Genomic DNA, 13,056 nt, shown 5'->3' on the forward strand with positions numbered 1-13,056 from the left:
CGCCACGTCACTAATATACCCGTTGCATTCTAGAATTTTTCCAGCACCAAGTGCTGACCTTACAAACAACTACTTTAAATTAAAGAATTTTTTTTTTTAAAAAAAAAAGCAACGGATAGTCGACACTGTCATCAGTGGTCTACTTATTAAAGATCATCAACAAACACAAGTACTCATATTATCATGTGGTACTTCGTTCACCAGTCCCAAAACAAAATTAGTACAATAAGATGCAGCATGTCCGCAAGTGATTTGCTCAAAGACAGTTAACTCTCAAGTGTTTCTACAAATGCTTCCTAGATCAAGCGGATCAATTGCAGGGCGCCATCGATTTCAAGAAAACAAAATAAATAGTAATTATAGGAATATTTCACATAAGAGTTATGTCTCGTCAACTGTCTCATTAAAAGACATATCAAGGTACTCGGCAAGACTAAGCTCGGAGTTCAACTTGCTAGCGCTTCGTTCGGGTTTGTTTTCCTTCGCAGCCAATGATTCAGGAAGCCAAGCCCGTGAGCCGCTCCTGGGCTCGAGTATATTCCCAACAATTGGCTGCATACTCTTCCAAGGATCTTCCACCATGGACTTGCCATAGTGGTGCTCTGGCTCTTCCGAACCTGACTGGTTATTCACACTTGGGCGCCTCCCGCCACTTCCTCTCCCGCTACTTCCTCTCGGACTAAAGCCTTTGCCTCTTCCCGAGTATGAGTTAGAGCTATTTCTGATTGCCGTATAATTCATAGGACTACCTCCTTGATCGTAATTAGGGCTCTTAGAACCGCCTCTTGATGAGTTGGAATAGAAGCCGTGGACAGGAGTGTTACAAGGATTCGATGCACTTGGACCACTCGGAGGAGTTCCGCAGGGTCCTGATAAAGGGGTTTGGCAATGGATGGGGCCTCTCCATGAACTGCTTGGTGGTGGATATGGTGGTGCCTGAAATAGGCTGTGATCTGGGAATTGATAGTTATGAGATTGGTGTGCTGGAGAAGGCTTTCCACCCATGTAATAGTTCCCTGCACCAGCTGAAACAAAAGATTGGTGTGCTGGAGAAGGGTTTCCACCCATGTAATAGTTCCTTGGACCAGCTGAAACAAAAGGAGAACAGAAAACATTAAACAAATTTGCACAAAGATGAGAAAGAAATCATGATTTTGCACTTTTGGGGGGAAAGGTTAGCTTATCCAGCAAGCAGCTTTTCTCAATTTTACAGACTAAGAAGTAGATACATTGCAATTCCTATTCTAAAACCATATGCCAACCAGATTGCAGGTTACACTGTAAATATGAAGTGAACAAACATATGTTCAGACAAAGATTATTTAGCTTCTACAGCGTGGTTCTTGTGTTAGTGCTAAAAGAACCAGACGAGGAACCTCACTTGTCTGAGCTTACAGGAGCACATTTGAAAAGAACAATCTTGCACTTGACTCCATCAAAAAGCATATTTGTTGCACTTCAACAGAATAATAATCTTAAAGAACTGAACTAGGAGGGACTAGCCCAGCAAAACAGCTCTGTTCTGATAGAAGAAAATCCAAACTATGTACAAGATTCCCACCAAAGGCTATGTGAGACCTTTAACTAACAATACTCCTGGTTTATTGCATGATTGATACTCCATTCCCAATACATCCACCACCAGGCCTACACGCATGGCTAGATCTACTATATGCTCAAAATATTCATCAACTAAGGTTGGTATAAACATTCTTTCAGCAAATTACATGGCTGTGTTTTAGATATCTACCAGTTAAACAAAAATACATTTAACAGTTACCAGGTCATCAATATTTTTCTTGAGTTCACCAAAACTTGCAATATGTCCAACCATACTTTTATAACCATAGTTAATTAATTTGTCAACAGAAATTTTAAACAAGTTAATATCCTGCTGTATCCTTCAAAGAAAGCCAATATGCCTCAGAAACACGATATCAAAACCTAAATTTTCCCAACATTACATGAATAAGAATTCTGTTTTCTGATCGGGAAACTTTCTTTATATTGTAGTCACTATTTACAAGTTTCTATGATCCAATTCAGTTTGCAATCAGAAGAATAGCTAAAGGCAACCAAATCAATTGGTACAAAAAGAAAAGCAAATTGGCTCCGAATCATTGGAAAAAGGAAAATAAACCAAACTGAATCAAGCTGAAGAATCAATTTTGATTCGGTTTTTGCTATGGGATTGAGTCTTCACTGATCACTAACATACTTAATTCCGACAAAACTCTAAAAGGGTTAAGAAGCTACTGATTCAAACACCCCCAAAGTAAAAGAGGCAGAAATAAAAAGAGGGGACACTTGATTAAGAGATGGAACACTTGATTAATACATAAATCCAAATGTAAACTAATCGACCGCTATTATAGCTTTTCATACAACATCCATGGGTTCCAAGCTATTCAAGGTTAACAACGTTGCTCCAAAAATGAGTCTCCAATCACTTGAATCACCTATTGTCCGCAAAGCACGATTGTGCGGATGTCGTATTGCTGAAACTATTGTTGAAACTAGGGAAAAAGGATTGCTTGGATCTCCTCTCCGTAAAGGATTAGCAGGTCATATAAATGTGCACAAGGATTATGAGAAAAATGCAAACAACAAATATTGGGAGCAACAACACATCCAAAGTTTTCTTGAGAGAGGGAGAGCTCGGCTATAACTAAGCACACTAGAAACAAACAGATGTTCACATAAAACAATAGTTTCGGGATAAATTTTATACATTGAGCATGAAAAGGCATCTCTTTACCGTTAATACGAGCTGGTGGGGATTAATTTAGTAGTATAGAGTGATACGCTATAAATTTGAGAAGCACAAACAGTTGCATCGAGAATTAGGGGTTAAAGGAAAGGATTGGCGAGAGAGAGAGAGAGAGAGAGAGAGAGAGAGAGAGTACCATTAGGGCGAGCATATGGAGGGTTCGGAGACGGGGAGTGGTGGTGTGCGCTCTTCCTCTTAGATCCGGAGAAGCCCCCCGTAGGGTTCGTGTAGTAGTCGAACCTCGGGGTCCGGGGCGAGGCCTCGGCGGCTTGCAGCGGCGGCGGCAGGAACGGAGTAGGGTGAGGGAGCGGCGACGCCGTAGGCGGTGGCGCGGATGCCTCCATGCGAAGGGATAGGAGCCTCTCCTTTCGCTTCGCTGAATCCTCCATGATCGCCACGAAGAAGAGGGAAACAAAGTTAGGGTTTTGATTTGGGGGGAGACGGGGTACTAAAGACTAAAGAGGGAGATAAACAGTAAATTTATGGAGAGAAACCGTATACTATTCTAGTTGTGCGGATTGGTCGTTATATTTTTATTTGAGTTTATCGCTAGTAATTTGATTTATATTGCACTTAAGATTCTGATGGCAAAAAATATAATTTTTTAATAATAATTAATTTATTTTATAATGAGGTAGTTGATTTATTTTAATTTACTTTCAATAGATTAAAAGAGTAATAGCCCTCACAATCCAAACTCTACCGCACCTTTATAAAAGTAAATTGAAATTTAAAAATAATTTTATTCCTACTTAAAAAATTAATTTAACCAAACATATTCTTAATTTTTAAAAATTTATAAATTACTGTATTATAATATTTTTGAATTACATGTCAGTAATTTTACCCCAACTTGTTAAAAAAAAAAAACTATCCTCACACCTACTCCTACTCCTACTCCTACTCCATAAGTAAAATCCTATGCTTTAGTCCTAAAAAAAGCTAGGATCTCCACTTTTTATATCAATATTTTTCAATACTAAAATTTCAAAAAAAATTTATAATTTTTTGGATTTAAAAAATTTAAAATATACATATTAAACATACTAATAGCATTTACAAAAAAAAAATTTATTTTATTAAAACAAAGCACGACATAGAAAAAGTTCACAATCTCCTATGATTTATCTTTTGAAAAATATATTAAATTCTGATCATGAAAAATATTTTAGTCCAGCACAATATGTATTATATTTTACTATTGATATATTGTTATTTATATGCGTAGAATTTAAAAATTAAAATTTAGATTTTAATTATTATTTAAAATTTAAAATTTAATTATAATATTATTTAAAATTTATAATTTAGAATTTAAAAAATTTAATGATGATGTCGTCAACTTACTAATAATGCTGTTGGGATCTAATAATGGGCTTAGTGCAGCAGCACTGTTGGCCAACCAATAGCAGGGTCGCCACGCCGCTCGATGCTTCCAGAACCTTCCGACCAAAATATCACACGCCGCCCTTCACAGATCTCTCTAGAAGCTTCCGCGCGCTCGTGCGCGTGCGCATGGGACGAGGCTCCGCTATTTTAACCCCGTGGATCCTCCGCTTCCCCTCCTCGCAGAGATCAGCACCCAAAGCCCTCGCTAAGTTTGCTCACTCACTGCCCAAACTCTTGCTCTTGCTCTTTGAACTGCGACCACAACCTGCTTGCTTAAATTCCTCTACCAATTTTACCATTTCTCTTCGATTTTTCAGTGATTACCCAGCTGGGCCATGGACTCACCTCCTTGTGTTGTTGTGAAAGAGGAATTCCCGGGGGAAGAAGGGTCTGCTCCTCCTCCGGAGGGGGTGCGCCCGCACCCGGGCCCTCCCCGGCCGATGGAGGGCCTGCACGATGTGGGCCCGCCGCCGTTCCTCACCAAGACGTTCGACGTCGTCGACGACCCGGCCACCAATCGCGTCGTCTCGTGGAACCGAGCCGGCAATAGCTTCGTGGTTTGGGATCCGCACGCCTTCGCCGTGAGCCTTCTTCCCAGATACTTCAAGCACGGCAATTTCTCCAGCTTTGTGAGGCAGCTCAATACATATGTAAGTGCTTCCTCAAGTACTACACACGCAGAAAAGCTCTTCTTTGAACATCTGTGAATATGTTTCCGTGATCGACTTGTTCTCTCGAGCCGTAGTTCAAAAGGGTTAATAATAGAACTTAGGGAGATGTTGTGAGGGAATAATTCGTTAAAGAAGACTAAATATGCTGTTATTTTGATTCTGATATATTATCTTGGGTTTCGTCTCTTTTGTAGCTACCGAGAACAGGACACTGGGGCAAGCCAAACACCAGAATGTTCTGTTCTAGAAGATCCAAATGAATCGCATGGAAGTATAGTATACCAATAATTCACTCCTTTTAAATTAACTGCAGAAAATGCTTCCTTTTTAGCTGGCCTAATGAATTGTATAGGTTTAGCCTATAGAAGAAGCTAAATTCTCACACTGAAGTAGAAGATGATACAGTTTACAAAGAAGAAGAAGAACCTTTCCTATAATGTTTATATATAGAGGCCTTGTGTTTTCCTGGTACAAAAATTTTTATGACATCTCTTTATTTTAGAAAAAAATCTTCTTGCTCTTTTCCTAAAACAGCCGTTTTTTGTATATTCAGGGTTTCAGAAAGGTGGACACAGATAGGTGGGAGTTCGCAAATGAAGGATTCTTAAGGGGCCAGAAGCATCTTCTCAGAATAATCAAAAGGAGAAAACCGCCCTCATGCCCTCCTTCAAGACAGCAACCTCCCAGCCCGTGCCTCGAGGTCGGTCAATTTGGTTTGGAAGGCGAAATCGACCGGCTAAAGAGGGACAAGAACATCTTACTGGCCGAAGTAGTAAAGCTAAGGCAGGTGCAGCAGGCCACGAGAGCTAATATCGAAGCCATGGAGGATCGGATACAAGGCACGGAGAAGAAGCAGCAACAAATGATGGCCTTCTTAGCACATGCGATGCAGAACCCTGACTTCTTCCAAATGTTGGTTCAGCAGCAGGATAAGAGAAAGGAGATCGAAGAAGCTATCTCAAAGAAAAGGAGACGGCCAATTGATAAAGCACCTTTCTATGACGAGGGGGAAGCAAGCCCTGTTGAGGGTAGTGAAGCCCCATTTCCTTTCGAATTTGGTGAAATCCCTGAATTGGACAGTTTAGCACTTGAGATGCTGGGATCAGAGAATAGTGTGGCGGAGGAGATTGAAGGTGAACATAAAGAAGGTGGGGACGCTGACTCGAACGATGGATTTTGGGAGGAGCTGCTGAATGAAGGGATTTGGAAGATGGAGCGAAACTCAGACTTGGAGGGAGGAGATGATGACGAAGATGTCGATGTTTTGGTTCAGGAACTGGGTTTTCTCAATTCTAATAGCCTAAAGTAACAATCTATATATTATTCATTCCAGCTTGTATTCCTATGCCTCAATCTGCTTTGTCAATGCATAGGCAGTATGGTACTTTAGAATATCCTTTCCTTCCCTAGCAACATATAAATTGGTGTTGGTTTTGTTGTATGTTCATTTTTCTTTACGCAGGACTGCTGAGACTATGCGAGATGGAGGAAGAGACTGGGGAGATGATTGACCTTTGTTATAATTTATCTTCTTCGATCATAGTATCTATATACTTTTATTATTTTTGATTAATCAGTTCTTCCGTTTTTTTCTTTTGAGTTCTCTAATTGTTCTCTGAGCAGATGAGCAGCTAAGGAAGCACCGAAGCAAGCTGTTCGGTTTCTGGGTGAGTTGCAAGATCATAGATATGAAGGTAAAATTTCACTTTTTCTGAATTATTGAATCTATTAGCAATGGATCGTTTGTTTATATGAGATTATTTTTTTTAACCGATGTGATACTTTTTTACACATTGGTCTTTGGAAGCAGATTCTGCAGAAAGGAACTCGCCTATTATGGTCAGTCGGTCGTAGACTTGATGATTCAGAATTTTGCGAGGCTTAAATGGCTTGGTTATTGGTGATTCATTCAGGGTTATTGATGACTCAAGAATTCTGCTGTTCCCTGTTTAGGATTGTAATATGAAATAGTGCTTGCTTGTTTGCTCAGGAACAAAGTATCTTCTATCAATTTGGACTGGAACGAAGGGACTAATGCTAATGTTTATGCGCAGTACCCCAGTTCAGCTAGCATGTTAACCATCACTCATTTTTTAAGTTATTTCTTTTCCTTTGGTCTTATTACATCTGGCCGTTTCTTTTATTTTGTCTGCTTCAGATTAATTCCTGGAGATACATATTGAGTACTGCCCAATCGCGATTTCTGTATAAACGATATTAATCAAATGAAGTAAATCACTTCCTTTGCCTCTAGTTTCTTTTTTTTCTTGAGATTTTGTTTTTTATTTGGTTATTTCTCAGAGCTTTGGAATGTTGAATTTTCTGTTGTAAGCTGACAAAGGAAATTGAAGAAAAAAATATTTGAAGAAAAAAATATTTCCAAAAAGAACAAAATAAGGGGAAAAGACATGCCCCCATATGACAATTTATTTTTTTGGGCCGGTGTATGGCACGAGTTTTAAGCCATTTTCTATTGGATCCATTTAATGGATAAAAGAGATTAAGGCACAAATTGAAATGGCAATTATGTCTCCACGAACTACTAATATATTTGAGATGAAATTAGAAGTTGGCCAAACTTGTTTCAAATCGAAGGTTGCCATCGACATCTTTCACGATGGATTTTTTTTTGCCAATTGGGTGAGAAACAATCACATCGGCGAGGGGTTTCGGCAAAGAATTTGGGGAAAATTTTTAAAAAAAATCCTGATGTGGTTTCGCATTTTTTTATTTTAGTACCCTATAGTTTAAAGTGTATCAAGTTAGTATCATGTAATTTCGTACTTTCTCACTTTTGTATCCTGTGATTTAAAATATATCAAGTTAGTATTCTGTAATTTTTTTTTTGTATCAAGTTAGTACCATGTGGTTTTATTTTTTTTTGTATCAAGTGTGAAACTACATGTTACTAACTTAATGCACTTTAAACCACAGAATACTAAAGTAAAAAAGTGAGAAACCATAGGGTACTAACTTTATATACTTTAAATAATAGGGTACTAAAGTAAGAAAAAGTGAAACCACAAAGGGAGTTTTTGGAAGTTTTTTCAAGAATTTAACCCGAAGTCTGCAGCTTTACCTGTTCCCATGCCGACTTCAAACTGAGGAGCCTGCAATATTTCATTTCCGCCGCCGAGATCAATCCTCTCTCACGACTGCAAGGAACGAAATTGCAATTTTAAACTTCAGGGGTATCTCCGTATAAATTTACCCCTCTAACTGACGGATTTCTGGATCTCCAAACGGTGACTCTAATAACAAGTTTAATCCCTCGCCTATTCATGCCATCGAAACCACCAAGCCACACTTCTTCAGTTGGGGCGAAACCCTAGAGAGCTCGAAGAAGAGGAAAGCGATCGACGGGTCTCAACCCTAGCAATCTCGAATCGAGGGGAGAGAGGGAGAGAGATCCATGGAGCGAAGGGGGAGGAGGAGGGGATCGATTGCGTTTCCGGAGATCCTCTTCCCTCTGTTGCTCCTCGCCACCTACCTCCGCCGGGGCGCCACGCTCTCCGTCACCGTCACCGACGTGGAGTGCGTGTACGAGTACGTCCCGTACGAGGGCGACACAGTCTCCGGGAACTTCGTGGTCGTCGACCACGACATCTTCTGGAGCTCCGATCACCCCGGCATCGATCTCGTCGTGAGTAATTTGAATCCCCTGCATTTTTTCCTCTTTCCTTGGGATCTAGATTTCGATTTTTTTACTCCTTGTTTTTTTGGGTGCCTTTTGGTTGGATCTGCGTTTTCTTTTGTTTAATTTACATAATTGGTTCGATAATGACTCCTATAGTAGATTTCGCTTCCAATTTTAACATATTTTTCCCATGGATTTAGCCTCGGCCTTTTATGCCTTGGAACAATTGCATCTTTCTATTAATCTATCTTAGACGTAGACTTCGAGCTTATAGCTATTTTCACAAATAATTGGAACTAAAGGTTGCAATTTTTATTTTTTACTTTTAAGGCTGAAGCACAAGCATACTATCTTTTTATTTTGGGAAATGATTTGAATTTAGAACCACAGCTGAAGGTTTATTTTGCTTCTTACATTATTAAAATGGGATCTTGGGTCAGTATTAACTGCACCGAATTTGAGTGTCTTAAGATCTTGTCCTAACCAAGAGAACAAGCCATGCTCCGCGATATAATAAAACAACATGCGTTTGCATATTTTCTTTGCTTTATTGGTTAACCTTGCATTTTGTTGCTGAACCATATTTTTAGTTTTCTATACATTATCTAACGACATTTCTGAATTAAAACGTGACCATTCACCGTTGGTTTACCGGCAGATTTATTAGTGTCTTTTATCCTTCTCTGTAAGTTAGAGATGTTGAAAAGTTACTTCTATTCAGCTTCGCATATACATATTTTGTATGTCTATAATTGAGCCATTTTATACTCTGGACAAGACAAATATGTATCTCATCATTTAGGTCTAAATCTTCCTCGTTGACACTTAACCTTGAGGTCAAACTCAAACGTGTCGGGGACCACTTGCTGGTCTTAAGTGATATATGTTAAGTAGATATTGTGATAAAGAAATTAAAGTTAATCTTCATTCCATCTTTATCAAGTTAAAGCTCTAGTCTAGATCGGCTTGAATAGATCCTTCTTGCCAGAACCATTCTAAGTTAGTTTAGTGAGTGGTCGAGCTTGATCTAGATAACCATGAGTAATTTGTGTCCGTCTTCATTGCTCTGATTTTTGCAACCTATCCTGATTACGATGCTACGATATTTTCTGATATTACAATGTCTGTTTTAGTATTATCTGATTCATCTTGCCTAGATTTGTCCTGTGATAAAGATCTTTTTTTGTAGCACAACTGCTGTCTTTTTCTCTTTTTCCTTTTTTTTCCTTTTTAAAGCTTAGAGCCAGTCAGCATGAATCTGCATGTAACTAAGTCTTTTGTTCTGCTCTATGTTGTGTTTTGTACATTTAAACAAAACCTTCCCTACCATGCAGGTGACTTCCCCAGGGGGCAATACTGTGTACTCATTGAAGGGAAAATCTGGGGAGAAGTTCGAGTTCAAGGCTCCGAGACCTGGAATGTACAAGTTTTGCTTCCATAATCCGTATGGCGCACCAGAAACTGTATCTTTCCACATTCATGTTGGACATATTCCCAATGAACATGACCTCGCTAAAGATGGTTAGTAGAATATAGCCCCTTTAGCTAAGTTAGCCATGCTTAAGTTTAACTTTCCATGCAATCAAGAAATACAAAATGTTTAACACCAACGTAACCATCTTGTTCTTCTTGCCAAGCAGACCTTCTTTGTACAGTTTTATTCAGACAACATTTCTGGAGAAGTACCACCTAGGGCAACTTTAAAAAGCTGAATTTTTGTGATTTATGTCTCATCTTTCAATTTACCAAGAGCCACTAGTTTTCTTCAAGTTGTTCCATAATGTTTCTCTTGTATGTGTTTCTTTGCAGAGCATTTGGACCCTATTAATGTGAAGATTGCGCAGCTCCGAGAAGCACTCGAATCTGTAACAGCTGAGCAGAAGTACCTGAAGGCTCGTGAAGCTCGGCATCGTCATAGTAAGTTATTATATTAAATTTCCATTAAAAAAGAGAATTAATCAATTTTTCTTGAATTTTTACTCTTGGAAAAATTCTTATTTAACAAAATGGTGGTACTTTTCTCAAAACCTTTCCCCATCTGTTGCTCAAAAAATGAAGTGAAATAAAAGGTTATAATGTGGGGCTGTGGGCTTGGTAACGTTCAGGGATTTGAACTTGGTGGGGTTAGACTTAGCTGTTGAGAAAAATGCATTCCCTTTTATTATCCAGGAAAAAGAAAAAAACTAGCTTTTAAGCGTGGAATTGATCAGAGTACAAGAATTTCTTATTCCATTCTAGTAGAGATACTTTGTTTGCTTAGGTTATGACTCTCTTTATTGCAGCAAATGAGAGCACCAGAAGGCGTCTTATCTTCTATACACTGATCGAGTACCTTGCACTCGTGTGCGCAAGCATTCTTCAAGTAGTTTACATCCGCCGGCTGTTTAGTAAGACCGTGGCGTACAATAGGGTTTAGAACACAAAATGTATTATGCCATGGTATAAATGCGAATACTTGGCAGATGTAGTCTTCTCATTTTGTTTAAATTGAAACAGGTTTTAAATTATAATCTTGTACTCTAGCAACTTTGTTGAATCTGATGTTTATCCTGGTGTAGAACCTTATTTCTTCACGTAACATTGAAGGATCATAATAGATATGTTTGATTTAGGGAAAAAGTTGTTAGAACATTGAGGATGCTTTTTGATATAAGAGTCTACTATGCCATTTCATTTACTTGTCGTTATTGCGTGTACGTTTTTTTGTAGGCATTCTCGTTAGCTGTAAACTGATCTGACTCCGCTGAAAGGGAGAAATTGTTGATTGGGTTGCTTGTTGTTTTTAAAAGTGTGCTAGGACGAGGTTTTTCCTCTTAACCCTGCGATATTAACAACATGCGTGGGCAGATGCGCAGCTTTTGTGGGCGGATGTAAGCTACAGTATTTGATTGTCTCACCTTTATTATAACTTTTTCTAAGCAAAGAAGTTTGAAGCTTTAACTACTACTAATGTGATTAGTTAAAATAAGATTTTGAAACCCCCAAAAGGAACTGCTCATATAAGGAACTCGTTATTCTACCTTTGGGCTGTAATCCAAAAAAGAAGTGGCTAAAAAGAATTTTATTATGGGAAAGCAAATAATACTTAATCAAATAGTAATTTTCTATTGCACAAACAAGCATACCTGCGTTTGCAAATAGAATGATACTATTGGAGAAAACAGAAATAGGATAATACTATCGGGAAAAAGAGAAATGACTTTTAGGGTGCCTTTGGTTCGGATTGTCCTAACAAGATTAAGCAATCCTGCCAAGATTAGGATTGCAAGCAATCCTGTCAAGATTACCGTGTTTGGTCCACCTGTTATATAATAGAATTTTAGGGTGCGTTTGGTTCGGATTGTCCTAACAGGATTATAAGCAATCCTGTCAAGATTATCGTGTTTGGTCATCCGCTATATAATCGGATCTGTAATAGCATAATATTATCGAGAGTGGCGTATGTATCTTGAATTAGTGAAAGCCAGTAATATTGCATATTATGTAAAATAGCAATTTTACCTCTTTAACTCTCGAAATTCTTTCAATACGTAATTTTAAAAATTTTAATTTAGAATTTTAAATTGCCCACTTTTAAATTTTAAATTTTAAATTTTAATTCTTAAATTTATACTTTTAAATTTAAACTTTAAAAATTTTAAGCGTCAATTTTAAATTTTAAATTTTAAATTTAAATTTAAATTTAAAGCATAGATTTGAAATTTGAAATTTCAAATATTAAATTTTAATTTTCAAATTTTAAGTTTTAAATTTTAAATTTTAAATTTTAAAGTTTTATTTTAAATTCTAAATTTTAAATTTAGATTTTTAATTTTTATTTATATTTATATTTTTTTTATATTTAGATTTTAAATTTTATAAAATTCATATTATATTTAAATTAAAATATTTAATTTGTATTTTGTTCAAATTTAAATTTAAATTTTAAATTTTTAGTATAAGGGCATTTTGAAATAGATGTTTATATATAGATTATTAAATTTTAATAACACGAACCAAACATAGTAATTCTATAATGTAGCATTACATTACTGGTATTAAACCAAACGTACTAATACAACATTAATAGTAATTTTTAAAATCCAAGATATATTGATATACAAAATAATATGTAATATTACACTAATCGAACCATAAGCGCCTTATTACCATCCTTGACTAGGAATAAATCCTATTCCAGGAAAAATGGTGAACTATTTAATAGTTATCCAGAAAAAGTTGAATACATTCCGTTTTGATCGGATAATTTTTTTTGTAATTTTAATTATGTTCGGCAGAATAAAATTAAAATAAATTATTCTCCAGTAATTGTAAACCAAACGCCGCCTTAACATTGTTCATTATATATATATATATAATATATATAGTAGGTCTTGTGTGCTTATAGAGACACAGAGGCCTTCGTGCTCCTAACCCGTTTTTCGATCATGAAGCTCCGAACGATGATCGGCTCCGTTAGATTAATCTAGCGTATTTGAAGTACCTAAAAATAAATTTGGCGATTTCCTCGATATCATTTACCTAGCGTCGAAAGGGTTAAAATCACAGCTGAAAATAAAAATCTCAAAAAAAGTGTGATAATAGTACTA

General features: G+C 37.2%; 3 protein-coding genes across 5 annotated transcripts; 2 read left to right on the plus strand and 1 right to left on the minus strand.

The window, feature by feature from the left end:
• On the minus strand, positions 115-3,266 carry LOC109709607 (translation initiation factor IF-2). The gene is made up of 2 exons (XM_020231915.1): positions 2,907-3,266; positions 115-1,088 (listed from the first exon to the last, which is right to left on the minus strand). The coding sequence occupies exons 1-2, from the start codon at positions 3,157-3,159 to the stop codon at positions 382-384; spliced, it is 960 nt and encodes a 319-aa protein (XP_020087504.1). The 5' UTR covers positions 3,160-3,266; the 3' UTR covers positions 115-381.
• LOC109709593 (heat stress transcription factor A-2c) lies at positions 4,157-7,083 on the plus strand. 3 transcript variants are annotated; one of them, XM_020231900.1, is made up of 5 exons: positions 4,157-4,368; positions 4,477-4,809; positions 5,384-6,135; positions 6,293-6,524; positions 6,641-7,083. In XM_020231900.1, exons 2-4 carry the CDS (start codon positions 4,495-4,497, stop codon positions 6,339-6,341), a joined length of 1,116 nt encoding a protein of 371 aa, XP_020087489.1. In that variant the 5' UTR covers positions 4,157-4,368; positions 4,477-4,494; the 3' UTR covers positions 6,342-6,524; positions 6,641-7,083. The 3 variants fall into 3 exon arrangements, with proteins under 3 accessions (XP_020087489.1, XP_020087494.1, XP_020087483.1); XM_020231905.1 differs by having other exon boundaries at positions 4,157-4,809; positions 5,384-6,211; XM_020231894.1 differs by having other exon boundaries at positions 4,157-4,809.
• Positions 7,936-11,144, plus strand: LOC109722664 (transmembrane emp24 domain-containing protein p24beta3-like). The gene is made up of 4 exons (XM_020250771.1): positions 7,936-8,473; positions 9,802-9,988; positions 10,277-10,384; positions 10,750-11,144. Exons 1-4 carry the CDS (start codon positions 8,243-8,245, stop codon positions 10,881-10,883), a joined length of 660 nt encoding a protein of 219 aa, XP_020106360.1. The 5' UTR covers positions 7,936-8,242; the 3' UTR covers positions 10,884-11,144.

This window comes from Ananas comosus, linkage group 1, assembly GCF_001540865.1.
Source record: "Ananas comosus cultivar F153 linkage group 1, ASM154086v1, whole genome shotgun sequence".
Lineage (NCBI taxonomy): Eukaryota > Viridiplantae > Streptophyta > Magnoliopsida > Poales > Bromeliaceae > Ananas > Ananas comosus.

What these genes read in the sequence shown, in the direction of transcription:
- LOC109722664 (XM_020250771.1), top strand. Translation starts at nt 8,243, where the DNA reads ATGGAGCGAAGGGGGAGGAGGAGGGGATCGATTGCGTTTCCGGAGATC. An exon ending in ACCCCGGCATCGATCTCGTC is followed by an intron (nt 8,474 to 9,801) that starts GTGAGTAATTTG and finishes CCTACCATGCAG; the next exon opens with GTGACTTCCCCAGGGGGCAA. An exon ending in TGAAGCTCGGCATCGTCATA is followed by an intron (nt 10,385 to 10,749) that starts GTAAGTTATTAT and finishes TCTTTATTGCAG; the next exon opens with CAAATGAGAGCACCAGAAGG.
- LOC109709607 (XM_020231915.1), bottom strand. Translation starts at nt 3,159, where the DNA reads ATGGAGGATTCAGCGAAGCGAAAGGAGAGGCTCCTATCCCTTCGCATG. An exon ending in TCCATATGCTCGCCCTAATG is followed by an intron (nt 1,089 to 2,906) that starts GTACTCTCTCTC and finishes CTTTTGTTTCAG; the next exon opens with CTGGTCCAAGGAACTATTAC.
- LOC109709593 (XM_020231894.1), top strand. Translation starts at nt 4,495, where the DNA reads ATGGACTCACCTCCTTGTGTTGTTGTGAAAGAGGAATTCCCGGGGGAA. An exon ending in TGAGGCAGCTCAATACATAT is followed by an intron (nt 4,810 to 5,383) that starts GTAAGTGCTTCC and finishes TTGTATATTCAG; the next exon opens with GGTTTCAGAAAGGTGGACAC. An exon ending in CTCAATTCTAATAGCCTAAA is followed by an intron (nt 6,136 to 6,292) that starts GTAACAATCTAT and finishes TTCTTTACGCAG; the next exon opens with GACTGCTGAGACTATGCGAG.